Below are 26,219 nucleotides of genomic sequence, written 5' to 3' on the forward strand. Positions count from 1 at the left end.
TGTTCAGATTGATGCCATTTCAAATATGTGCATCCATATTGATTTTTTGGTAGAGTTGTTAAATATATGCATCCATTTAGTTTTTTGCTAAACTTTAGTAAATACATAAGAGATCCTGCCAAAATTTTCACAATATTACCAAATTGCCGTAAGGTTTATTTTGCCTACAATCTGAACATGCCTTAATACAAGGAAAAAGTATACTTCGACTCCCTCAACTATGACCCGAGTATGATCATGACCTCCAACCACAAAACCAGGTATGTTGACTCCTCCAACTATCAAAACCAATGCAAACTATATCCCTCGGTGGTTTTGGAAGCGGTTTTCGCTGACGTGGCAGTGTTGACCCGGTCTTCGTCCCACGTATCGTCAACATGTCGCTTATGTGGCATTAGAGTAAAAAAATGGTGGGACCGACATGTCATTCACAAAAAAGTGGGACCCACTGACATGTGGGCCCCACATATTATCCTCAGCTCTCCCCCTCTTTCATCTTTTCTAGTCCCCTCACCTTCCTCCATCACTAGAGACGGGGTGGCGGCGACGGTGACAGTGACGGCGCACGGGGGAGGAGCTCGCCGGCCGTCCATGCCAGGGGGAGGAGCCCGCCAGCCATCCCGCGAGCTCGCCGCCTATCTGCGCACAGAGGGAGGAGGTCGCCGGCCGTCCGCGCGCGGGCGAGGAGGTTGCTGGCCGTCCGCACGCCGGGGAGGAGGTCGCCGGCGTCCGCGCGCGGGGGAGGTCTCCGGCCGTCCGCGCACAGAGGGAGGAGATCGCCGGCCGTCCGCGCGGGGGCGAGGAGGTTGCCGGCCGTTCGCGCGCCCGGGAGGAGGTCGCCGGCGTTCGCGCGCAGGGGAGGAGGTCGCCGGCATCCGCGCGAGGGGAGAGCTGAGGATTAACACAATTATTTTTTTAACTCTAATGTCACGTAAGAGACACGTCGACGACACGTGGGACGAAGAGCGGGTTAACACTGCCACGTAGGAGCCACGTCAGCCAAAACCGCTTCCAAAACCACCGAAGGATATAGTTTGCATCGGTTTTGATAGTTGGAGGAGTCGATATACCTGGTTTTGTGGTTCGAGGTCAAGAATCATACTCGGGTCACAGTTGAGGGAGTCAAAGTATACTTTTTCTTAATACAGTGATGTGTAAGTTTTTTGCGTATTTCCTTTTGCGGAGGCCCACGAAGAAAATCAGCCCAGCACCAGCGCACCGCCACCCCATTTTCTTTTATTCTTGATATAATGAATTATGCTTGAATTAAATAATTGGTACTAAATCGTATATTAGTTTTACCGTGGGCCGTAGAAGCTTGACGCAACGGCCCATGGATAAAGCTGAATTACGACCGCTAGATTGGGTCCAACAGGCCCATCTAAAAAAGGAGCCCACCAAATCACCACCGCCCCTTCCCTTCCGGCTCGATGGCCGCCGCTTCGCCGCCGGCGGCGGCGGCGGAGGTCGTTGTATCCCTCCACTCTGTCCCAGCCAACTAATAGCGTAAGAGACAGGAGAATCGCGGCGCGGAGCGGCCTCTATAGGAGCAGGCAGCGGGCGCCTCATCGTCCTCCGATTCCATTCCGCCATGGTCGACGACCCCCTTCTTCCTCCTCGCCTGCGGCAAGCAAGGAGGTAAGGGATCCGTCGTTCAAATCACCCCATGCGCCGTGGCAGATCTCGTGCAGGAGGGACGAACCAGCGGCGGTGCTATTGCTGCCAGTTTATCTATTTCTGAATCCGTCCATTAATTTGACTGATCCCCCCACTGCAGGATGCATATTGGGAATTCCAACTCAAACTACAAGAGCAGGGATTTGAACTGTTCTATGTGAAATTTATGCAAAAATTCGTATGGAATTCTACTGTTCCAGACAGTTTGGCATTAGCTCCGGATTGGGATTATTCATCAATTCGTTATTCCTTTCTTGTTCAATTCCTAACCAATCAATTAGTCATACTTGCTGCTTATTTTAGCAAGAAGATCACAGAGCTCCCTTGGTTTGGAGCACATGATGTTGTGGTCGGCTCCAGCAATCTCCTCGACTTCCGTGCCCGGGCTCAACGTGATCAAATAACGATGCAGCTCCTTGATGTCATCCTCCATGCCTATCAGGCACACCCTCTTCACCGAACCATAGTTGGCACTGGTAAGCAGCTTGTCATCCTTCATCATCGGATCATCCTGGAACTGGCTGCCAGGTGTCATCAATAATTTTGCCAGGGTCAAATCCTACCAAAAAAAAAATCAAATGCTAGTCTAATGAGATTTGAGATACCAGTTACCAGCTATTAGGACAATAGCAATCTTAATTCCAAATTAAATGCTAAACTGGAACTTGCAAGAAACCAGAGTTCAGGATGCTAGTTGATTGCCTCAGCTGGACTTAGTGGATAACACCTCTCTGCCAAGAAATTTGGGCCTAGGGTTACTGCTGTTCCTGGACCTCGTTTGTTGTTCATTGGTATCATTTTGCTATCCATGAGCAGACCTTTGGGAGCTCTTTCCCTCATCAACTGTACATATATCGAGAAAAATAGAAGCATTAGTAGTTAAATAAATGTTCAGAAATTAGAGCGAGTAATAAGGCAAAGTTTTTGCCTTTGTTCTAAAAAAAACTTTGCTGACTACCTCCCTGACGATTCCCATGTGCTTGCCGACGCATGGCATGGACGAGGCGGCAAACACGGCCACGGCGATCTTGTCCAGGAACCTCTCCATTGCGAGCGCAATGCTTAGGCCGCCGAAGCTGTGCCCTACGAGGATCAGCCTCTCACCCGCAGGAGCCACAGCCACTGCGTCGAGGAGCGGTCGCGACTAGTCCTCGAAAGAGTGCACCTCGTCGATGCGTGCCGGGTGCACGCCGGACGCAGCGAGGTCGAGTGCCGTAACATGGTGCCCCTCAGAGCGGAGCATGGTGACCACCTTGTACCAGCACCATGCTCCATGGCAAAGGCCATGGACAGGGATGAAATGCTTGCTACTGCCACCGCCGCTGCCTTCCATTTCCTGTAAGTGTCTTGGTTGTAGTGTGTCTCTCTTTGAGTTTCTGATATATTTATACAGAAGTTGCTACGGATTGATTGCCATTATCAAATATATATATATGGTAGTAGCATTTACCTAAACACTGTAGTTACCATTTAGGTTGATGATCTATCACTGAGTTGGACGTGCTAGCTGTCAGCCTTCATACACTAAATTGTATGGACTTTGATCATGATCCATTTGACAGTGATCATGAATTGCTCTAGTTTGGTTAAGTACTTATTACAGGTTCTAAGACTAAACCCAACAAGTTTATATATGTATAATGAGCTCCAGGTAGCCTCAAATTTACTTTGTAGATGTTCATCTTTTTCTGGAATTTCCCCCTCAATTTTCAACCATCTCTTCTCTTTTCCATGATTCCATCTAATTCATTGTGCTGGTTCTACCTTTCATTTTGTGACTCTGGTTCCCTGAGCTCCCTCTCAATCTGTCACTCAGCCACATGCTTCCCCAGCTCTCTACCCCTCTTGACTACTGCTGCTGCTGTATGCTAATTAAGAATCTATCCAAGTTCAGTTAGATCACCCTACTGTGATGTGTGATAAATCCCAATTTGGAAGTAATGGTGGACAAGGTGGTTCCCTTGGATAATTTTGAAAGGATAGTTCCTCCTTGGATGATTAATCAACCTAGAGCTAGAATCTGGACAAGGTACAGGAAATGATTGCAAATTCAAATCATGACAGTAATTTTCTGATGTGTATACGCCCATCTGTTTGTGAGGTTGGTGGAGGCGTGGAGTCTGGTTGGACCGGGGACCCTAATGGTAGCTGGCTTGGATGCCTGGGGTGGACAGGTGACCTAAACAGTAGCTGGGGTGTGAAAAAATGGTACTGTGTGCTTTACTGCTTTCTGGAGGAGATTTTGGAAAGTGCATGGGTACTGTTTGCTGCAATGCTCCCTTTGTCCCCTTCTCTTACTTCATACTTACTCCCTCTATCCCAAAATAACTCCAACCCTATCTTCCCAAGGTGGATTTAAGACCAAAATACCCATAATTAATAATAAAGTTATATTGGTGGGTGGGTAGGTTTGGGGTATTGAAGGGATAAAATTTCTCGATTTGCAGATCAATGATAGGTAAGAAGGTAGAAGCTAGTTTATTTTGGGACAATTTTCAAACTATAAAATTAATTTATTATGGGACGGAGGAGTAGTTCATATCTAACACTGAAAATATGTAACTTGCTAATTAATTGTTCCTCTTGTGGCTTGGACATGATTGGTTGCTGGATTGTGGCTTTCCTTTGTATGATGAAAGATGACCAAGGGCATCTCCATGCGTTGTTCACAAACATAGAGCATGATACTGCTACAGCAACCGCAACATTGATTCTTTTGTCGCAGCGGGCTGGTTTGGTGCTGGGTCCACATTTTTATCGTTCTTTTCTCCTTAATTTTTCTCATGGGCGATTTCTTTACTAACTCTGGTTTGAACGAGCATACCATCTATCTTGTTATGCAGGCTCCCGTGGACTGAGTCCATCTCTTCTAGGTTCGGTCATTTGCATACACTGGAGATGGCCTAAGCTAGATGTGCTGCTCTCTCGGATGCTCGGGATCACTCACTCTTGGCAGGTCCTATATTATGAGGCATCAAATGGCTTACAAGAGCATGAAATATTTGCAAAATTCATATGAAACTCAATTGTTCCAAGCAGAGCCTGCATTAGCTCTGGACAGGATTAATTCATCATTTTTTTTCTTGCCCAATTTCTAACCAATCAATTAGTCATACTTGCTACCTATCTTAGCAAGAAGATCAGAGAGCTCCCTCGGCCTGGAGCACATGACGGCGTGGTCGGCCCCGGCAATCTCTTCGACTTCCACGCCCGGGCTCAACGTAATCATGTAACGGTACACCTCCTTCAAGTCATCCTCCATGGCCATCAGGCACACCCTCTTTACCGAACCGTAGTTGGCACTGGTAAGCAGCCTGTCATCCTTCATCGTTGGATCATCCACGAACTGGCTGGTAGGTCTCACCAATAATTTCGCCAGTGTCAAGTCCTACAATATACCGTAGATATGCTAATGTAATGAGATTTGAGATATCAGTTAGTCTGAATTCTCAAATTAAATGCAAATTGGAACTTTCAAGAAACCAGAGATAATATGCTAGTTCATTGCCTCAGCTGGACTTAGTGGATAACCGTTCTCCGCCAAGAAATTTGGGCCTAGGAGGATTGCAGTTCCTGGACCTTGTTTGTTGTTGATCGGTATCATTTTGCTATCCAGGAGCATATCTTTGGGAGCTTTTTCCCTTATCAACTGTACAAACAAGAAAAAATATCAGTAATTGAATAAACGTTCAGACATCAGAGTGAGTATTTATCAGTTTGCTGATCAGTGATCACCTCGGGGATGATGCCTATGTGCTTGCCGACGCACGGCACGGCCGCGGCGACGAACACGGCCACGGCAATCTTCTCCGGGAACCTTTCCATGGCGAGGGCGATGCTGAGGCCACCGAAGCTGTGCCCGACGAGGATCAGCCTCTCGCCGGCCGGAGCCTCAGCCACTGCATCGAGGAGCGGCTGCGAGTACTCCTCGAAGGAGTGCACCTCGTCAATCCGTGCCGGGTGGACGCCGGACGCGGCGAGGTCGAGCGCCGTCACGCGGTGCCCCTCGGAGCGGAGCATGGTGACCACCTTGTACCAGCACCATGCTCCGTGGCAGAGGCCATGGACAAGGATGAAATGCTTGCTGCTACTGCTGCTGCCCTCCATTTCCTGTAAGTGTTTGTGGTTTGCTGTTCTGCAAGTTTCTGACGCTGTGATAGTAGCGATGAATTGATTTATACATACATTATCGAGAAATATATATGACAGTGGCATTTATAATTTTATATGCAGTAGGTATCATTTAGATTGATGATATATTTACTGGCTTGAACGTGCTAACTGTCAGCCTTTGTAAAGAAAATTGTGTGGACTTTGAACGTACTAACTGACAGTGATCACTAGTTTAGTTTGGTGTCCATTACATGTTCTAAAATAAAACCCGACAATTTTATATGGATAATTAGCTCCAGGTACCTTCAAATTTACTTGGGAGATGTTCACCTTTTTGACTTTTTCTGGATTTTTTCCTCAAATTTCTACCGTCCCTTCTCTTTTCCTAATTAATTGGGCTGGTCCTTCCCCTCTGTTTTCTGCACTACCCTCCTTATCTCCTTCTCTGTTCATAGCTAACACTGAATATTATTTGCATACACTGGAGATGGCCTAAGCTAGATGTGCTTCTCTCTCTTATGCTGTGACTGTGAGCCTGTGAGGTCAATCACTGTTGGCAAGTCCTATATTATCAGGTTACTACGACTTGTCTTTGCTCTCTTGTCGTTGTCAGATTGATATTTTTCTTATTGTAGATTTTTTTAATAGATTTCATCAATTATTGGCACACAAGATCAAACAAAGCAATGAGAACCAAACTTCTATTATTTATACTTGTAGCGATGGACTGTAAGTAGGCTTCATGACGAAGAAGCACTGATTATTTCCAAACTGGCATTTTTCTACTCGTATTTGTTGGCTATCTTGATCAGAATGTCGCAGAGTTCCCTGGGCTTGGAGTTCATGACGGCGTGGTCAGCTCCGGCGATCTCCTCGACGTCCGTGCCGGGGCTCATCGCCACCATCCACCGCTGCATCTCCTCGGTGCTGGAGCTGTCAGCCTTGGCGATCACGTACACCTTCTTCACCGATCCATAGTTGCCATTGGTGAGCAAGCTCTCATCTTTCATCACCGGATCATCCATGAACTGATTGCCAGGTCTCACCAGCATCTTCGCCAGTGCCAGATCCTGAAATGTGTGGTAGTAGCATTTTTTTAATGGAAAGATGATTACATGGGCATTTGACACAACAGTGTACCGATGTGACAGGTGAGCAAAACCCCTAATTTTGGCAACTGATTAATTAAAAATAACTTTACGGGAGATGAAGAAGATATTGCAACTTGTAACCGGATCAGGATCCTCTGCAGTCGACTGCACCGTGCCATTGTCACTGACATGTGTGCCATGGCACGGTGCAGTCGACTGCAGAGGATCCCAATCCCTTGTAACCTACCTCTGCTGGACTTTGCTGGTAGTATTTTTGTGCCAAGAAGGTTGGTCCCAAATTGATTGCAACTCCTGAGCCCTGGCTATTGTTTATGGCCACCATTTCGCAATCCATAAGTAATCCTTCAGGTGCAGTTCTTCTCATGAACTAAGCATATCGATCACACAACAAAAAACAAAAATATTAGTGGTGGTTAACCTAGCATTAGTAGTCATTTTGCATTAAAGGACAATTATAGTTCACTGGTTTGATTTTGTAATTTGCTAATGCTTTGCCTATAGCTTATTTGAAGCAAATGCCAAAATAAATTTCATTGTTAAAAAAGAGAGTAAATGGTACTCCCTTCGTTTCATATTATGAGTTGTTTTGACTTTTTTTGTAGTTAAACTTTTGACTTTAAGTTTGACCAAGTTTATATAAAAAATTAACAATATTTTAAACATAAAACAAATATATTATTAAAATATATTAATTGTTAGTTTAATAAAGCCAAATTCGTGTTGCAGATGTTATTATTTTTTTCACTAAACTTGTCAAACTTAAAAGAAATAAAAAAAATCAAACCGACTTATTAATATAAAACAGAGGGTGTAATAATCTCTTTAAATTACGAGACATGTCAGTTTATTTTTACCTCCTCGGTCGGGACGCCCATGTGCTTGCCGACGCACGGCATCGCGGCGGCGACGAACACGGCGGCGGCGACCTTGTCCGGGAACCTCTCCATGGCGAGCGCGACGCTGAGGCCGCCGTGGCTGTGCCCGACGAGGACCAGCCGCTCGCCGGGCGCCGCCGCCGCGGCCACGGCGTCGAGCAGCGGCCGCGAGTACTCCTCGAAGGTGCCCACCTCGTCGACGCGCGCCGGGTGCGCGCCCGACGCGGCCATGTCGAGCGCCGTCGCGCGGTGCCCCGCGGCGCGCAGCGCGGCGACCACCCTGTACCAGCACCACGCGCCGTGGCAGAGGCCGTGGACCAGGATGAAATGCTTCTTGCTGCTGCTGCTGATCTCCATTTTTAGCTCAGCTGCTTCGAAATTCTTGGTGCTGTGCCTCGATGGATTAGCTGAATTTATAGAATCACAGTTTCTTACTCTCCAAGAAGCTCGGTGAGATCATCTTGTGCTGCAAGAAGAAGAAATGGCTATCGCACTACCTGAAAAATTAGCATTTTGCAGGGCGACTTGTCCCTAGCCTTCCTGTGCCTGCCTTCGACATTTCTGCGATGCTGCCGGTGCATGATTGCGCATTTGGAAATTAATTAAGCAATCAAACCAAGGTTGTGTTCTTTTTAGTGAAGATAACACGATGTCGCATCCCATCAACTTAATCCGCAAGAACAAAGGTTGAAAGCAGGGGATGCGTCATGGTCACGTAGCATCAGGGATCGATCAGGCGACCAGCAACGATGACACCACGGACACACAGTAAGCCGCCGCTGAATCTGATTGGTTAAGAGAGATCGGTCGATCGCCACTGGTGGGGATAAACCGTTGAAGTGGGCCCAAATCTCGTGATCCAAAATTAGCCCATTGGTAATTGGGACGAAATAGCCCAAGTTGAAACAGATCCTCTGTAGTCTGTAGTATTGTTCTCTTACTTTGAGTGGCTGATATATGTACCTCACATCCAACGGAACTATATGTTAGTGACACGTTAGAGGACAATGAGACTAAGGCTTTATTTGAAGAGTTTAAGATCTTAAAAAGTAGTTAGATGGTACTAGCAAGCTTGGCTGATTGGCTCTGTTTGAAGAGCTTAAGCACCTAAGTACAACATCTGTCCCGTAATAAGTGTATTTCTAGAATTTAAATTTGTTTCAAAATAGCTATTACAATAGAGTACTAATGGTCTCATTAATTACTTCTCATTCACAATTCTTCCTATTTTACCCTCTACTACACTCTCACTCTTACCTATGTACCATTTAATAAGAAGTATCATAGTCTTTCTTATCAAACCTTAATATATACTAAACAAACTAGAATTACAATTATTTTGGGATGGAGATAGTAGTTAGATGCAAGCAAATTTTTGAGAATTTAGAAAAGCTAGAAAACTCGGTTTCTATTTAGCTTTTTTTCTTATTTTGTATCTACATTTCTCAAAATCTAGATGAAAAGTTATATTGTTTGAGTAAACTTTTAATTTGAGAGAAGCCGCGGCTGCCAAAAACTCCCCCGAACACGCTCTAAATCCACCACACCGCACACCTCATATCAAGAGGGAAAATGCGGCATGAAGCGATCCAAGATAGCCACTGTCGCCTCGTCGGCGGCGACGGTAGGAGATAAGGAGATCTAATGCCCACGTCCATACAGATAGACGATCGTTCGATCCAAGAACTGAATCTGTACATTTGTTCATCACAAGATCGGGATAAAATTGATCTGGTGAGATATTATCATTAGCTTCACAAAACACAACCGAACCACTGATTACATGTTTCTCTTCTGCTTAACACTGATAGAAGACAGATACTGGAATCGTAAAAAAAATTTACCCCTGCTAAAACCATTTCTTAGTCATACTTAGCTGCAATCCTGAGCAGCAAATCACACAGCTCCCTCGGCTTGGAGCACATTGCCATGTGATCCGCTCCGGCGAGCTCCTCGACTTCCACGCCTGGGCTCAGATCAATGGTCCACCGCTGCATCTCCTCGTCGCTCGAAGCATCATCCATGGCGACCAAGAACACCCTCTTCACCGACCCGTAGTTGCCTTCAGTGAGCAGCGTCTCGTCCTTCATGATCGGATCATCGATGTAGTTGGTGCCAGGCCTCACCAGCATCGTCGCCAGCGTCAGATCCTGCAAGAAACAGAATCAGATGATCTGACGCTTTTTTCAGATAGAAGATTGAGATGTTTTCCTTTTTGTTACCTCTGGTGGGCTTCGATTATACAGTTTCTCTGCCAGTAATTTGGGGCCAAGCAGAACTGCGGTTCTTGGTTCTTGATTCGTGTTCAGGACGATGGTTTTGCTGTCCATGAAGAAATCCGGTTTGATCCTCCTCATGAACTTGTGTCAATGCAAGAACATGGAATCATATTCATACCGATGTCTGATCAAGCTCTGAAAAATGGTGAAGCTGAGCTAATCGAGCATGGAGTAATCGGTCTCGTTGTCTCACCTCTTCGAGCGTGATGCCCATGTGCTTGCCGGCGGCCGGCATGCAGGCGGCGAGGAACACGGCGGCGGCGACCTTGTCCGGGAACCTCTCCATGGCGAGCGCGAGGCTGAGGCCGCCGAGGCTGTGCCCGACGAGCACCAGCCGCTCGCCGGGCGCTGCCGCGGCCACGGCGTCGAGCAGCGGGCGCGAGTACTCCTCGAGGGAGCCCACCTCGTCGGCGCGCGCCGGGTGCGCGCCCGCCGCGGCCATGTCGAGCGCCGTCGCGCGGTGCCCCGCGGCGCGCAGCGCGGCGACCACCCTGTACCAGCACCACGCGCCGTGGCCGAGGCCATGGACGAACACGAAATGCTTCCCGCCGTCTTCCATTCGGAATCTGGGAATCTTCGAGCACGCTCTGTGATCCAGGGCTGCAAGAACAACACAATTACAGGATCACGACACATGCGGTGTTTATACGCGCTTAGATTCCTAGGACTTAATTCAGCTTCTAGAATCTCCGGTTTTCAAATAGTCTAAAAATTCTCATACAGATTTTTCAAATCTGTAGTTATGGTATCTTATAAAAGTAAACTAGAAACAAAAAATAAAAATACCAGTTTCATAGTTTGTCTATATTTTTACGAGTTACTTATTAGAATTTGGAGGATTGTTTATATTCTTACATGTTACTTCATCCGTTTCATATTATAATACTTTCTTGCGTTGCCCACATTCATATACATGTTAATGAATCTAAATATATATGTATATGTGTGCCTAGATTCATTAACACTTATATAAATATTAGCAATGCTAGAAAGTCTTATATCTTAAAACGGAGATAGTACTTCTTAGAATTTCAAGCTTCTCCGAAAAGGGCCTAGTCACATAAGAGCAATTGAGCATGCCATGTGATGGCACGTACTAAGGACCCAATTTCACGTGGAAACAGAAGTTGTTAGACACCTGGAGAGTGGAGACATCGGGCGTGTACGTGCTGTTGACAACTTATGGCTTTGTGTTCATCATCGATAGATCATTGATGTGGTGGTCCAAGTCGAAGTGTTTATCCTGTCATCTTATAAAAAAAAATTGGTGGTGTTTATCAGTCACACTCTCATTACAATGCATATCGATATCTGTATGCAACTTTTGATTCTTCTTCAGAGTTACGCTTTGCCTAATTTGATCCATGGCGTGCTGATGAATGATTCATGTTGTCATTATGTCATATTTCTGAGGACTCCTTGATCTGGGTGAAAAAAAGAAGATTTAAGTCCAACTTGCGGTTGTCATGGTGGGTAGATGATATGCAAGACATCCCCTCGAGGGATGAAAATCCATACCCTAGAAATAACAAGATTTCATAGAGCTGGAAACTCTTACCTTGATAGCAAGATTGCATAGAGCTGGAAACTTGGAAACTTTTACCGAGATAGCAAGACTTTATAGATACAACAGGATTGTGTAGAGGTGGAAACTCTTGCTGAGAAAACAAGATTGCGTAGCTCTGATGGAGAGGCTGAGGCTACCCAGACCTGCTGATGCTTTTCCTGAAGATTTGAAGCTGTCCTCTGATGTTCTTCTACTGCTGTGGGAGTGTTTGAATGTTATCTCCTCTTTTTTTCATTTTTCTGTCAGAATTTGCTCTATGTCAAAACAACAAATGATAATTTTGTCGTTGACAGCAAAACTGACCAACAGGGGACATCTATCATTCACTTCTTTCGTTCAATTGAAAGCACAACTGGCCAATGGGTGTTTTGTTCGTACCTCTAGAATCGTTTTGTGTGCAGAATCTCTTCACGAGTTAGTCTGAAGACCCTCTGAACCTTGCACTTGCAGAACTGGTTGTTGATAGGGAGTATATTTGATAACAAGGGAGGCTCTCTCTCTATGAAGAACTTCATAAACTACGCTTAACCAAACCATGCCGCGATTTGGCAGTTTCTACCTGTGAACTGTAACTTTTCCAAGGTACCAACATTTTGATAGTAGTTGTAGCCTGTAGCTGGTAGAGCCGTAGAGCAAATTCTTGAATTCCAGTTCACATTTGGTAGCAGTTCCTCAATTACGTTGTTCTAGATGTAAAATGTCAATCACAACCTGGATAGTCATACTGGTTCTTGAATCAAGTTTTTCTGGGAAATCAATGTTAAATGTAACCTGCAAATTGTAATGTTATTTAGTCGTTCTTTTGGGTTTAGAAAGTCAAAAACAGAATATAACAGCCGCGAAATTGCTTCTTAAATCAGTTTACGAGATTAAAAGAAAAATAGGAAGTGTGGGTCAAATCCAGGCCCGCCAGATCGAACCCGAAGGCATCACCGCAGGCAGACATGCAGACCAACAAAATCAATCCATCTCTGTACACACTACCATGCTTCCTTCCTCTTCTCATCCAGAGCATCGGCTTATTGTGCACAGTTTACATCTAATCAAAGTGTTCTTTGCAAAGAAGATAAGCAAAAAAAAATGTTCTTGATTTGAAAGCAGAAAAAAGAAACCCCCTTTAGCAAGATGTCTGAGTTGATCAGATAATTGTAGTCTGAATTTTGGGTCAACACATACAGTTTCTGTGAAAGGTTATCATCCCATCAACTGTTACGAATCTTGCTTGCTTTTAGAAGATTGCAATATAAGAGGGAGCAATATACGAAGATAAATCGAAAAAACCGAATACAAAAGTAAGAATCTGAAGATCTTGGCAGGCTCAGAAGGATCCATTGGTTTCTATCAATCAGAAGGACTGGAATCCCTCAGAAAATAGGTAGGTATTTTTTGGTCATCACAGCCTCCAATCAGCCAGATCCATGACAAAAACAAACAGAAACGCAAACAGAATAAAACTCAACAATGGAATGCAACAGTTGAAACCTCATGGACAAATCTGATTATCTGAAGAACTGCCAGGAGGGAGGCGGCGAAAGCGGAGGGAGCAAGGAGAACGAACACAAAGGCGTCAATATATAAGGGGATTGGCGGCTAGGGTTTCTGGGAACAAGAATACCGGACTCGTTATATTGGGCTGGCCCATTTAACATCTTCTTGGGCTGAAATTGTTCACTAATAAGACGGCCCATTTAATTATCATGCCCATTTTTCTATAGGCTAAAAGAAACAATACTCCCTCCGTTTTATATTATAAGTCGCTTTGTTTTTTTTATTTAGTCAAATTTCTTTATGTTTAACTATATTTATAAAAAAAATTAGTAAAGTAAAAAAAAGTCAAAATGACTGCTAATATGAAACAGAGAGAGTATTTTTCTAGCCATGGAGGCATGGAACATTGGGATTTAATATGTTTATTCTCACCTAATAAAAAATATTTAAACTATCAAATTTGCTGCAGAAGTTCAAACAATTGTCTCAACACGAATAAAAAAAAGGTAAGCTCGCCTCGTGTTAACTCCATTTCATCAGATTCAAACTCTCCAATACGTACTAGTACATCACTACAACATTTGCGTTGCATCATGGAGTGGAGTGGATTAGGCCCATGGGCCAATATGAGGCCCAAAGGGGCCCACGCCATCGAAGCACCCGTGGTCGTCGTCGTCGTCAACGCCCATGTAGTCCACGACGCGCACGCCTTCCCCTCGCCGGCGATCCACCACACCGGCGTGCTGGTCGCCGCCGTGCATCAGCGACCCGATGGCCCTCGTCATCGCGCCTCCTCCGCCGCCGTAGAGCTGGCCGGGCAACAGCCCGCCCAGGTCGAACCCGACCAGCTGTGTCGCCGTCTGCCCCTGCAGCGCCGCCGGCACGACGACGTCGTCGTACGGCGCGAGATGATGACCTATGGAGGGAAGCCGGTCGAGACCGCCGGCAATGCCCATGGCCGGGAACGCGACGCCGCCGTAGCAGCCCGTCGACGTCGTGGCGCCCAGCTCCGCCGCCTTCTGCAGCAGCGCCGTGGCGGACATGATCGCCGCCGCTGACCCGGCCGGCGCCGGCGGCGGCGGGAACACCATGGCGGCGTCGCGCGCCGCGTCCACGCCAAGCTTGCACCCGGGGAGGAACGGAGACGACAATGGCGCGGCGAGGCTGGACAGCATGCATCCCGCCATGCTAAGCGGCGGCGGCAAGAGCGGGTTTCCGGCCGTGGCGGCGGCGACGATGTTGTCGACGTCGGGGAACAACTTGAGGTGCGGGCTCTTGACGCCGGCGGCGTCATCGTCGTCGGCGACGGGGTGGTGAGCCTGCTGCTGGCCCTGCAGAGCGGAGGTGACCGCCGCCATGTTCATCGGCTGCGCGAGCTTGTTGTTCTCCTGCGCCAGCGCGTCGCAGAACGCCCTGTGCGTCACGAAGCTGTCGCGCCTGCATGCCATGGACACAGTAGTACAACTCAAGCTCATGGACAAAGCGGAAAATTCAAACCAGATATCCTCTCATTTTTTACATCTCACTTAAAAAGTCATAAAATTTTTTTAAAAAAATTAGTAGAATAGATCAATATGTGATATATCACTTCATAAAAATACAAATTCAAATTCAACTTATATAAGTAGAAAACAAAAATAACAAATTTGACTATGAAATGAATGTGTAATTCACGGTCAAATTTATTGTTTTTGTTTCGAATTGTATAAGTCGAATTTTAACTCGTATGTTGCAAAAAGATATATCATAGATTGATCTATCTGACAAAAATTTTTTAAAAAATTAATAACTTTTTAAACAACAAGCACAAGACGTCCTCTGGATTGAGGGATAAAAATCCACTTCCAGAGAAAGCTAGATCTCAACAATGGCGAGCGCACCTGGAGAAGACGGTGCCGCAGTCGCACTTGTACTCGCGGGTGCCGCAGACCTTGGAGTGGGCCTTCCAGTCGGAGTGGACGGCGTAGCGCTTGCCGCAGCGGTCGCACTTCCATTTCTTCTCGCCGTGCTTGCGGCAGAAGTGCTTCTTGATGCCGGTGAGGTCGCCCAGCGCGCGGCTCGGGCTGTGGTGCACGCACGACGCCTCCGGGCACACGTACACACGCTTCCGCGGCGGCTCGCCGCCGCCGCCGCCGCCAGCGCCGCCGCGCTGGCGCAGCTTCCACGGCAGGTTGTGGCCTCGCCGGTGCAGCTGCAGGTTCTGGTCGCGCTGGAAGCCCTTGCCGCAGATCTCGCACACGAACCGGTTCGTCGCCAGCAGCGTCCGCGGCGACAGCGCCACCACCTCCGCGCTCGGGTCTGCATGGCATGCGCCGCGTTCACACCAACGAAACGTGTTAGTTAAACTCTGTGCTAAAATAGTACTCCCTCCATCCCATAATAGCGATTTTGATTTTTTGCTAGCATTGATTGACCACTCGTCTTATTTAAAAATTTTTGGAATTATTTTTTTTGACTTACTTTATTATCCAAAATACTTTAAGCACAACTTTTCGTTTTTTATATTTGTATATTTTTTTTAATAAGACGAGTGATCAAATAGTGCAAGCAAAAAACTCAAAATACCTTATATTATGGGATGGAGAGAGTTGAACATCTATATATATTATTCAAAAAATAAAAAATGTGTAAATATAAAAAACAAAACAAATAAATTAAATGATAGTTATCTTTTTTTAAAAAAAAAGATAAGACGAGTGATCAAATACGTGTCAAAAATCAACAACTTCGTACATTAAATTAACTGGAGGTAGTACTAAAATTTACGTTTTATTTATGTGGCCATTGCTTAGATGGTTGTGGGTGATCTAGCTAGAGCAAAATTTTGCAGATGTAAATGCCACTCCATGCAAGATGAGCTAGCTACATTTCTATTGCACCAATAACTTGGTAGGTTGCATTAAACTTGTATGTGCTATCATTATCTTTTAAATAACTGCAATTATGTTTTGTCCAAGTGATAAAGATCTAATTTTCAATCACTCTTTTAAACCAAACTTCCAAATATAAATCATTTTGTGCGTGCACCTAATTTCATATAGATATTGCAGTTAACTGTCCTAACAGGCGATGGTACTAGATCTGTATGTATATACACAGAGCCAACAGAAACAGGCAATTCTCTAAAAAAAATAGCACGCTGGATAAAAAATGTATAGCTTGATCCTATGTGCACTTAATTAACCGAAAAAGCTTTATGCTAATTACATACAACGAGCTTAGCTGAAATGATGAGGTAACCACTATCCATCTATTGAGAAAAAACAACAACTAGCTAGAGGATTCAGAACTTGAAATCACAAAATATTCAGACAATTCAACTAAGAATGCTGGCCTTGTAAAAAAATGTAGAATTTATCTATCTCAAGATTCTGAACGAAACTAATTAAATTTCTGCGAAAAGACTAACACAAACTACAGTTCATTATGGTCAAAATATTCTGTCACACAGTATATGCGTTGTCATCTATCGTCCTAGTTTTCAGTGAAAGACTGAAAGAAGATTTAGACTGCTAAATAGTACCACCATTATAGACTTGCCCTATCAATTATTGCAGTCACAAGATCGATCGTCAGGTAGGGCAACACAAGACCAAAATTCATTCAATTTATGATCCACGCAAGAATTCAGACGAACTGAAGAAGTAATACTAGATGTTTGCATCTGCATGCAGATGGTCTTAACATACATGAACAATTAACTAAGTGGAGAACATATATATGCACCTGGTGTCCCTGGAAGGCTTCTCTTCTTCTTCTTCTTCACGGCCGTCGGCGGCGCAGGCGGCGGATCCGAGGGAACTCCGGCGACAAGCTGCAGATCACTGTCGTCGACATTGGCGATCTCCAGCGGGCTACCCAGGAGCAGCTTGCTGTAATACGGCTGCTGCTGCAGCTCAAACTCCTCCATCAATTGCTTCTTCCACCTATTCTTGTTGCTCAGAGAAGATAAGATCACGGTGCAATCCAATCCCTTTCAACACCGGTCGACATGGATGTCATGCAGTTAGCTAACTGATTCAAGTTTGCATATGCACATGCAGAGTTTCAGCAATTGGCAACACACATTCAGAGACTGAACTTCTCTTGTGTTTCTTGCTCTTTCTCTGGCTGAACTTGGTATGAGTGACAGCTAGCTAGAGGAAGAAGAGGGAGCTGGTCTTCTATTTATCCTACCAAAATTTTCACCATGTTAGTGTAGCTATTTTTCCCTTAGCTTTCAGAGAGAATTGAACCTGTCCTTGTCTGTGTGTGTGTCAGGGATGACTTGAGTGTACAGGATGCTATATATATACAGTAGCTAACTGTTAGGAAAGATTAATCTAGAAGCTAGTAACTATGAGCACCATAGATACACTCTAGCTAGTACAGCTACACATATAATTTATAGGTAAAATTTTTATATATGTGTTCTTAGCGACTTAAAAGTCAATGTTAAAAAAACTAAATTAAAAATATCCTAAAATCAACTTCAAAATTAAGTACGAAAATTTAAATTTTGGTTTTGGCTTTAGTTTACTAGGGTACGATGGGGCCTATAGATAGCTAAGCCGCGTGGACCTGAGAAGAGAGCTTGTTCTTGTAGCAAAGAATTTTTTTTAAAAAAAGTTTTAGTTTTATATAATGTGCATAGTTTGGATCTACCTTTGTTGTTTGCTCCCCTCGGGATCGGCCGGCAAGAGACAATGCTCAAGTTTTCCTGGCAGAGAGTATAATACTGGCTTGTCATGACAGCAACCTGTGAATGCATGGTCAAGTTGATCGGCTTCTTGTTGCCTTGTTTTCTTGCCTAGGTCTCGTTTTATAATCTGATCGCAATTAACACCGCCAATTTGAAATTAATGTGGTTTTCCAATCCCCAAAACCACTCTTCTTATGGAGTGCTAACTCTCAGCTTGAATTTCTGACAGAGAGTGACAGGCTTCTCTCCTTAATCTGGCTGAATTCAATACGAACTACGGTAGTTTTACTGCAACAGAGCTATTGTAATTTTAACTTTTAAGCTGCTCTACAAGAGGCTCATATATATTTTGGTGCTCTTGAATTTAAATATAGTTGACTACCTAAATTAACAAACATAGTTTATGCCTCATGGATGATCAAGAGCTCTTACTAGGTACGTTATTGAATTGTTTAAGGACCTTGGGATTTGCAAGGGATGATAACGATGATGATGCGTAAGATGGAGGTTGAACACCCATGCAGAAGTGAGCTCAGCCTAGCTAAGTTGGATAGACGAATTAACAAACAACTTTTTGAAACTAAAATTGCCCTACATTTTAGGAACTTTCAGAAACTAAGTTCACAACTATATGCAACATTCCAAGTATTTGCCATGAGATTTTCCTTCACTGCTTGATCTCCCAGGAACAATTAACTGTAACTGTAAGGTATAGTTTTTTTCAGAATGAAATTTCTAGAATAACTGAATATTATCAATTTTCTAGAATAACTGAATATTATCACTCCCTCATTTGCTTTCAGGAACACGGCATGTTTCTGTACATGCATGTACTACTGAGAATCTGAGATATACTACCTAGCAGATATAGTACTACTGCTTACTCCTATTTGCTTAACACATCTGAAAACGACTGAGCCTGAACCAAGTACAGAATGACAAGAAACAATCCTGAAAGCAAGAGGAGGTGACACTGTTCAATTTCTTGAACCAAAAATAAATAAAGGAGCTTTTCCACCTTCTTGATTGACATGGATGGACCCCATATATGTTCCCAGACATTTAATTAGTGCGGTGTTAATTTGACATACATGTAACCTACAAATACATTTACTCTTGACATACTACTACCTCAGTGACGCGGTTAACTTTATTAATTCATTTGAATATTCATATTTTTAAAAATATATGTGCAAATAGAAAAACATACTACTAGGCATGTTAAAATTAAGTTTGATGAGAGAACTAGTGTTACTAATTTCACTTTAATTAACTAAGTAATTGAATAAATATTATTGGTTGAAGTTCAATAAAAATATGTCAACAGCGTCACATATTAAAAAACCGAGGCATTATATCATCATTAAATTCCCTCCATATCATGGCCATGGATCATGAACTAGGCAGATCAAAGCGTCAGCTAATTAACCAGAGCTGAGAGCACACGCTAACTAGCTACTATTTGATCACCTTTAAACTCTAGTTGATGGAGTGGACAAGCTGATCGATCGACAGGGAGGGGAAAATTCAGATGCACTGAAACTACACCTCTTTGCTGCTTCGTTGCTTAGTTAATTTCTGAAGATACCAAGGTTGGTTGCATCCGGCCCTGATCTGCATACAGCGAAAATGTCGAGTCGATGATCAGCTCGCGAAGTGATCGATGGAGAGGGAAAGATCGAGAGCAAAACTGTCTTATTCCTTCGTGATTTCAATTCACTGAAATCGTTAAATATATTGACAAATAGACAGAACGAGCCCACAATGCATATCCCTGTCGATCTCTTGAGATCAGGCTAGCGATCGAGTTGTTGATGATGATTATCAAGTGATGACTAATCGCTTAGTGAGCTAATTACTAATTAATTAAACAAATGCATAGTTGTTTTCGTATTAGATGCCTGAATATTACCATTGTCATTGCTGCGCTTAGTCTGTAGTAGCAGCGATGGTTACATTCTCACTTTGTCCTCTCTGCTCAACTGTTCTTTCGTCGTAACACTGAAAAATTGCATATTTTAACTGAACATTTGGAAACTGTGCAGCGTCTATTCTTTACGCGGAGACTAGAGCACGCGATTATTGGTAAGATTTGTAGCTTTCCTCAAAGTTAATCAGGCTCAGATCGTAGATGACGATGAACAATAGCCTGCACCCTGCTGAGCACTCGCAGATATGCATGATGAACAGTAGCCAATAATGCATTATATCTTTTCTTGACAGTATTGAACATATATTGGTAAAGAGAATAAATCACAATTGCAGAATTAGTACACAAGTGAGGATACAAGAACACAATTACGATTATACACCTTGCCTTAAGGATAGGTAGTAGGTAGCAAAGAATCTTCGTAGGGCAGGAAAGCATTTCTACACGGGAAACACAAAGAGAGAGAATAATATAGAAACAAGGTCTAAGCTCTAGAACCCTAAAAGCCTAAAAAGTGGCGATATTTCAAAGAAACAGATTAGACAAGAGAGAGCTACACGCAGCCTACGTCTAATTTACACCGCTAAACATTCCGCTATGGTCATACAGTAAATCATTGGTGGCCGAATTCATAAATGTCTTCCTGAATCTTCGCCGCTTCATCGATCATATGTCAACACCTAATCTCCCTGCTCATTATTAGTAGCTTACAGTGGCAAGAAAAAGTTTAAACAGGCCTATTAACCAGTAAGATGTCCAGCAAGTCTATCTATTGGTACCAATAAATTTTAAGGTTGGATCCTTCACTTGGGATAAGTATGTGACAGCGACTTGAGAATTGCTACCTGAACATCAGAGAGAGCGTTTGAGTGATTCTTCAGATGAACAACCCCAGAACAGTGCTCAATTGTTCTGAAACTGATCAAGCTGCCCAATCAGACGCTAACGTACACGATCTTTCTTCCATTAATTCCGCATCGTCTGACAGCTCCGATTAGGATCCCTCAGCATCATGGTCGATTCTGTCTGTCAGTGTGGCCACATTATTCCCAAGGAAACAGCAACCATTTTGGCAGCACACTGCTCATTATTTCAGTATTTCAGTTCTGAAAAAAAAAATAGAAATCTTTCTAGAATTTCATGTTCAGGAAATTCTCCCTGACCCTGACTTGTCATGATCTTTAGTTTCTCCAGCAAGTAGTAGATTTGACAAGACAATCTTTCTGACGAGAGCAATTATCTTTGGAGGAGGAGGGGGCTATAAAGTCAAGGCTGCCTGCTACTGCTAAGACTAACAAGAACACAAGAACCCTACCAGTGAGGTCAGATCTTGCGGGCAAAAAAAAAAAAAAAAAAAAAGAAAAGCAGCTTTCTGCAGAAGCAACGGACCCATCTCCAGCTGCTCTTCTGCTTCTGTTCAGCTCACCGGTGCACATCGCCGACGTGAACCGCTTGCCTGTTTCAGAAAAAAAGCATCGGCGAATTGATCGAGTAGTTGATAGCAAGAACAAGCTAGGCCAATCGATCGACAGCTTGGCCAATTTCCTCGCCGCCGCGTGTTGCCATTCCATTTGGTTGTTGCTTTTCGATTGACAGTGGCATCTTGCGAGCGCATGATTGCGTTATCCTTTTCTCTTCCTCTGAATCCTGAAATTGATCGATGCCAGCGTTGTGCTGCTGCAGACAGATGAGGAGTGTGTTCATCCGATCCTATCCTGTTGTTGTTGGTGGTGGTGGTGCAAAGGAACATCTTTTTTTTTTTTATTTTTTGGGGGCTGGAAACATGATGATGATTTATACAATGTCCTATCATAATTGCATTATTAGGGTGACATTAATTTGACACGAAATGGCAGCAGCCAATGTGCAGAGTTGCAGAGGCAAATCCACATGCAAATATGCAATGCACTGACCCTGCAGGTTGGCCCATGGGCTGAACCGACCAGTTCAGCCCATGGAGAAATGATGGGCTTTAACGGCCCTGCCCGTAACTCAACATGGGCCGGGCCATCAAAGAGGGTCCTCTTCCTGACTCGCATTTTCAGGGGAAAAATATCGCTGTTTGGAGCAGAGTTAAATATTCCAAGTGGGATACACTGGCAGTCTGGCAGAGGCGTGGAGATTCAGTTAAGTTTTACCTCCACGAAAAGAGGGATAACACCCTTTTTACATGCAGGGGAGATTTTGCAGTGGGTGTGCCCGTGTGGGTACATCTATACAAGATTTTACTCTCCTCATTTGTTATACTTTTTTTTCAAAAATAATTAACTCATTTTTTGAAGTATCTTTTTTTTGTGAAAACGTTTTTTAAAAGTATTTTGATCTCTTGTTTGAAAATCAAATTTGTTACGGTTCTATTGTATGTGATATATATATATATATATTGAGAAAAGTACATCTTTTTAGGTTTGTAGTATATAGTAAATTTATTTCTATTTTTTAATGTATACGGTAGGAAATCGGACACGGAATTAACACGTCTCAACCACATAACATGGGCTTCTTTTATCTAATAAAAAAATATACGTGACATTGCATAGACCAAATGATCATAGTGATATTCAACTAATTTTCATGGTCGGACAATGCTTCTAATAATAGTATACCCTACACGACAAGCAACAATAAGCAGACAACGTCTATAAAGTGGGAATTGCCGCATGTGAATCTTATCATTCTCTGCAGCTCTCGAGAGACGATTTATCGGGTAGTGCGCTTCCACGGCAATCTTCACTTCGCAACTTGACACTTGTTGTCGGACATCATTATACTTTGAAAAACACCTTTCTGCACAATTAGGATATATTAGTCACGCATGATGTACAAACGCGCAGAGACTTTTCTCGTAAGAAAACCACGTTCAAACGTCAGAAAAAAAAACCGCTAGATTATATATGCCTCTAGAACATTTCTTCATGGCATGCAGGGTCCCCACAAAACCTTTATTGTGAAGTGCAAATTAGCCCTGAGTTACGGTGCCCTTTTTGAGCTCTTCAATCCAACATTCTTCGTTTGCCATTGGAGCAACTCGAGTTTAATACAAAACCCCTCTTGGAACAGCGTACCAAAAAGCCTTCTGCACACCTGAGAGCAATCAAAAGACACAAACTGCTCAGAATGTGCTGGATTTCTTTACCCAAAATGATGCAGCAAGTAGGAGCATCCCTTGCTTGTTTGGTCTTTAATTTTGCCCTCTAATTTTCTCTCCCCAAAACTTTCACCAGACGTCCAGATGGCCGCCATTATTCCGCACGATAAACGAGGGAGAATTTGACGTGTCTGCAATGTAAAAACCAACGATATTTTTTTCACATAAGTAAATATGTATGACCATACTGCCAAGTGCCAACTATGCATCATATCAATTTTACGTTTCAAATATGCATGACCATGCTAGTGCCTCATCTTTTCGATCATGCCTATATTTCTCAGTCAAAATTTAAATTTTCAAACAGTGCTATATTTGGTTCTTGGTAGAGTGCACTATGCAGTGGGCATATTTGATTTTTAATTATAGCTAGTTATACTCCAAAATTAACTGGATATTCACGTGCATTATGTAACTTGAAATGAAAACTATACAAATCACTTGCAACGAATTGACAAACTGAAACTAATCAAACCTGAAATATTACGTTTAAAAGTATGCACGCAACAAATTAAAAACCATACATATATCATATCAGTACACCTTTTTTTCTTCGAAACCAGAGCAGTACAACTTTGGTACAACACATCGTTGTACTCGCACCGGAAAACACATCGTAGTACATTGACACAAGCCAGATTGCAACACACACACACACCCAAAAAAAAAAAAAACACTCCATGACAGTGAGCTGCTCAGTTGCATATATATGTAGTGCAAAGTTACTGCAAATTTGCAACATGATCATCTTGATCAAGAACAGCTATGATCAACAGTAGCATACAATGCATGGTTAATTGTTTGGACGACCTTGGTTGTTGCCTGATCTGAAGATGGAGAGCTCAGCTCTCACGTCGATCTGTATGGCGCCGCCGCCCCTGCTGCCGGCGGCGGCGGCGGCGGTGGCGGCGGCGCTGCTGCTGCTGTTGAGCGACGCGGCGAGCTCCTCGCCCTCGCGGTACCTCTGCAGGTACCTATGCATGGCGTCGGCGTAGTGGTCGAGGCCGAGGCTCCTCATGGCGTGGCAGATGTCGTCGCCGTTCACCGTCTTCCGCCGCTCCCGCCGGCACCGCTCCGACGCCTCGCCGGTGACGAAGCTGATGAACTCCGTCGCGCACTCCTGGATCGTCTCCTTGGCCCGCTTCGATATCTTCGCCTGCGGCGGCAGCCCGTCCTTCATGATCCGGCCCACGTTGGCGATCGGCAGCAGGTTGTCCTGCCCGTTCGTCATCGTCACGCCGCCGCCGCCGCCATCGCCATCGCCGCCGTCTCGATCTCTCGACGCCGAGGTTGACGACGACGACGCCCTAGGAAGCCCTTGCATGGGTTGGAGGCGACCCAATTGGTTAAATCCAGAGAAATTGAGATCGCGGCTCATTTTCTTTGGTGGAAAAGGGGGTATGTATCTTATCTCCCTTATAAGAGAAGAGAGTCGTATAGTATATATGGGCCGCACCGTCGTAGCAAACCTCGTGATATTGTTACCAACTGTGTTGAAGAGAATTGGCTGACTATGCTGAAGAGAACCGGCTATAGCTCTATTTATGCGTTGAGCGGCGGGTTTTTTTTCTACTTGTTTATTGGATTTTCTCGATCTTATTGAAAAAAGTGTGGAATGTTATGTTGTAACGTAGGGATAGCATTGCCCACCAGCACCACATGGGATAATGATTCTTTCCCTTTCCTTATAAAAATATGGTGCGCCCGCAGTATTTATTTGCCTATTCAATTATTTATATCCAACTTGTTTGGAAAAGAGTTCTTTTTTTTTTTACAATTTTGAGGAAAGAAATAATGGGAAATTACATGCATGCAAATTTGTTTGATATGCATGTGGACTGATTTTTGACTCACTACAAGTACGCGGTACCGTGCTTTTTCATGAACATAATATACAAAAGTAACATAAGCCAACATTTCAATTTGTTTTATATATACTTTTATAGGGCAACAATTTTGTATACTACTGTATATATATGTAGAGTGATATAAAATCGCATCGATCGATGGGCAATCAAGCGTTTACGTAGACTTGTGCCCTGTATCTATTCATCGCTCGCAAAAGAAGTTATCTGACACAAAACTACGTGTACGTATATTCAGTTGGCGTGTGTAGATATAATCAAATTAATCTTCGGCTAATTAATTAACGGTCGTTATGATAAGAAAAATGTTAATCAACGGCAGTTTGGACTCAACTAGCAGCTGCAGATCAATTAAAGTCACAAGAAGATACCCGCATAATTTTTTTTTACATATATACGATAAAATATGAAAAAAGTGACAGAGAGCACACACTAACACACATGAACTTTCGATACTAGTACTAATTAAAGAAATGAAAGTGCAGAGAAGAATAACTTTTTGGCCCAAGCTAATTAAGCTTAAGCTAATAGCACTACTAATTAAGTTTAGCCAATCAGGCTGCGTCCTTTACACCGGCGATGGTGTGTATAGTCCTCTAGGCGGGCGACACCTGCCGGCCGACAAGCCGTGCGGCCCTCCCATGGCGGCGATGATGGCCTCCATCGCCGCGGCACGTGGCCGTGGATACTCCCGAATCAATGTCGAGACGACGACGACGACGACGACGATCGAGGAGGAGGAGGACGAGGAAGACGAGATGGAGGAGAAGGCAACTTGGTCATATAAAAGGCTACCGATTTGCAGCTTTCTGACGCCAAAAGGGGGATAATTAAGCAAATGGTAGTTACACAGCAATTTGCTGTGGCCAATTTGGAGGAGTAGTGTGCATATCAAGTTTTCATCTTTTGATGCGCTGATTCCTAGCTCCCAATCGGATGGAACCATCCTTGAATTTTTCTTTATTATATGGTTTCATTTTCCCATGGACATTGTGAGGAATTAACTAACATGTACTAGACGGTACCGACGAAGAGGCTTTCGACACATATCATGTGCATGCATGTACAACCTCAAGTGTTAGCTAGCTACATACGTTAGAGTTTATGTCAAATATATATACGTAATCGGTTATAGTTAAAGACTTAAAGTTGAATTAGATAAAAAAATAGAGTAAAAGTCAGACTCTATCCTAAACTACATACGTTAGAGTTTATGTCAAATATATATACGTAATCGGTTATAGTTAAAGACTTAAAGTTGAATTAGATAAAAAAATAGAGTAAAAGTCAGACTCTATCCTAAACTCTCTCTTAAATAGAGAGATAGACATGTTGTAACCGTATAGCGACTTAGCATAGGCGAGAGGGAGCGGCTATCGATCAGTGGCATCCGGTCAGGGTCGTTGTAACTCTAATATGTTGTAATATGCTGAACCAGGGAGGTCCTCGGAATGTAGGCTTTGGCTGAACTCGTTATCAAATAT

General features: G+C 43.8%; 5 protein-coding genes, 1 long non-coding RNA gene, 3 other non-coding genes and 1 pseudogene across 9 annotated transcripts; 1 reads left to right on the top strand and 9 right to left on the bottom strand.

Moving 5' to 3' along the window:
- Positions 1 to 1,934: 1,934 nt before the first annotated feature.
- LOC127776009 (esterase PIR7B-like) lies at positions 1,935 to 3,168 on the bottom strand (annotated as a pseudogene).
- Positions 2,882 to 4,784, top strand: LOC127776019 (uncharacterized). Its single transcript, XR_008018094.1, has 2 exons — positions 2,882 to 3,015; positions 4,317 to 4,784. It is a non-coding gene; the product is annotated as an uncharacterized LOC127776019 (long non-coding RNA).
- Positions 4,774 to 5,917, bottom strand: LOC127775995 (esterase PIR7B-like). The gene is made up of 3 exons (XM_052302312.1): positions 5,413 to 5,917; positions 5,186 to 5,326; positions 4,774 to 5,065 (listed from the first exon to the last, which is right to left on the bottom strand). Exons 1-3 carry the CDS (start codon positions 5,890 to 5,892, stop codon positions 4,784 to 4,786), a joined length of 903 nt encoding a protein of 300 aa, XP_052158272.1. The 5' UTR covers positions 5,893 to 5,917; the 3' UTR covers positions 4,774 to 4,783.
- Positions 5,918 to 6,451: 534 nt separating this feature from the next.
- Positions 6,452 to 8,327, bottom strand: LOC127776002 (esterase PIR7B). Its single transcript, XM_052302325.1, has 3 exons — positions 7,757 to 8,327; positions 7,129 to 7,269; positions 6,452 to 6,860 (listed from the first exon to the last, which is right to left on the bottom strand). Exons 1-3 carry the CDS (start codon positions 8,132 to 8,134, stop codon positions 6,573 to 6,575), a joined length of 807 nt encoding a protein of 268 aa, XP_052158285.1. The 5' UTR covers positions 8,135 to 8,327; the 3' UTR covers positions 6,452 to 6,572.
- Positions 8,328 to 9,460: 1,133 nt separating this feature from the next.
- Positions 9,461 to 11,211, bottom strand: LOC127763615 (probable esterase PIR7A). The gene is made up of 4 exons (XM_052288383.1): positions 11,195 to 11,211; positions 10,250 to 10,656; positions 10,000 to 10,137; positions 9,461 to 9,927 (listed from the first exon to the last, which is right to left on the bottom strand). Exons 2-4 carry the CDS (start codon positions 10,613 to 10,615, stop codon positions 9,640 to 9,642), a joined length of 792 nt encoding a protein of 263 aa, XP_052144343.1. The 5' UTR covers positions 10,616 to 10,656; positions 11,195 to 11,211; the 3' UTR covers positions 9,461 to 9,639.
- Positions 11,212 to 12,508: 1,297 nt separating this feature from the next.
- Positions 12,509 to 12,623, bottom strand: LOC127760913 (small nucleolar RNA snoR100). Its single transcript, XR_008015188.1, has one exon. It is a non-coding gene; the product is annotated as a small nucleolar RNA snoR100 (small nucleolar RNA).
- Positions 12,624 to 12,755: 132 nt separating this feature from the next.
- LOC127760902 (small nucleolar RNA Z155) lies at positions 12,756 to 12,831 on the bottom strand. The gene has a single exon (XR_008015177.1). It is a non-coding gene; the product is annotated as a small nucleolar RNA Z155 (small nucleolar RNA).
- A 102-nt stretch (positions 12,832 to 12,933) lies between these two features.
- LOC127760891 (small nucleolar RNA R41) lies at positions 12,934 to 13,029 on the bottom strand. The gene has a single exon (XR_008015167.1). It is a non-coding gene; the product is annotated as a small nucleolar RNA R41 (small nucleolar RNA).
- A 488-nt stretch (positions 13,030 to 13,517) lies between these two features.
- LOC127767206 (protein indeterminate-domain 12-like) lies at positions 13,518 to 17,345 on the bottom strand. Its single transcript, XM_052292472.1, has 3 exons — positions 16,838 to 17,345; positions 14,992 to 15,409; positions 13,518 to 14,548 (listed from the first exon to the last, which is right to left on the bottom strand). The coding sequence occupies exons 1-3, from the start codon at positions 17,019 to 17,021 to the stop codon at positions 13,720 to 13,722; spliced, it is 1,431 nt and encodes a 476-aa protein (XP_052148432.1). The 5' UTR covers positions 17,022 to 17,345; the 3' UTR covers positions 13,518 to 13,719.
- A 6,318-nt stretch (positions 17,346 to 23,663) lies between these two features.
- LOC127761889 (nuclear transcription factor Y subunit B-4-like) lies at positions 23,664 to 24,248 on the bottom strand. The gene has a single exon (XM_052286226.1). The coding sequence runs from the start codon at positions 24,246 to 24,248 to the stop codon at positions 23,664 to 23,666; it is 585 nt and encodes a 194-aa protein (XP_052142186.1).
- Positions 24,249 to 26,219: the final 1,971 nt, after the last annotated feature.

The sequence above is a fragment of the Oryza glaberrima genome, chromosome 1 (assembly GCF_000147395.1).
Source record: "Oryza glaberrima chromosome 1, OglaRS2, whole genome shotgun sequence".
Taxonomy (NCBI): domain Eukaryota; kingdom Viridiplantae; phylum Streptophyta; class Magnoliopsida; order Poales; family Poaceae; genus Oryza; species Oryza glaberrima.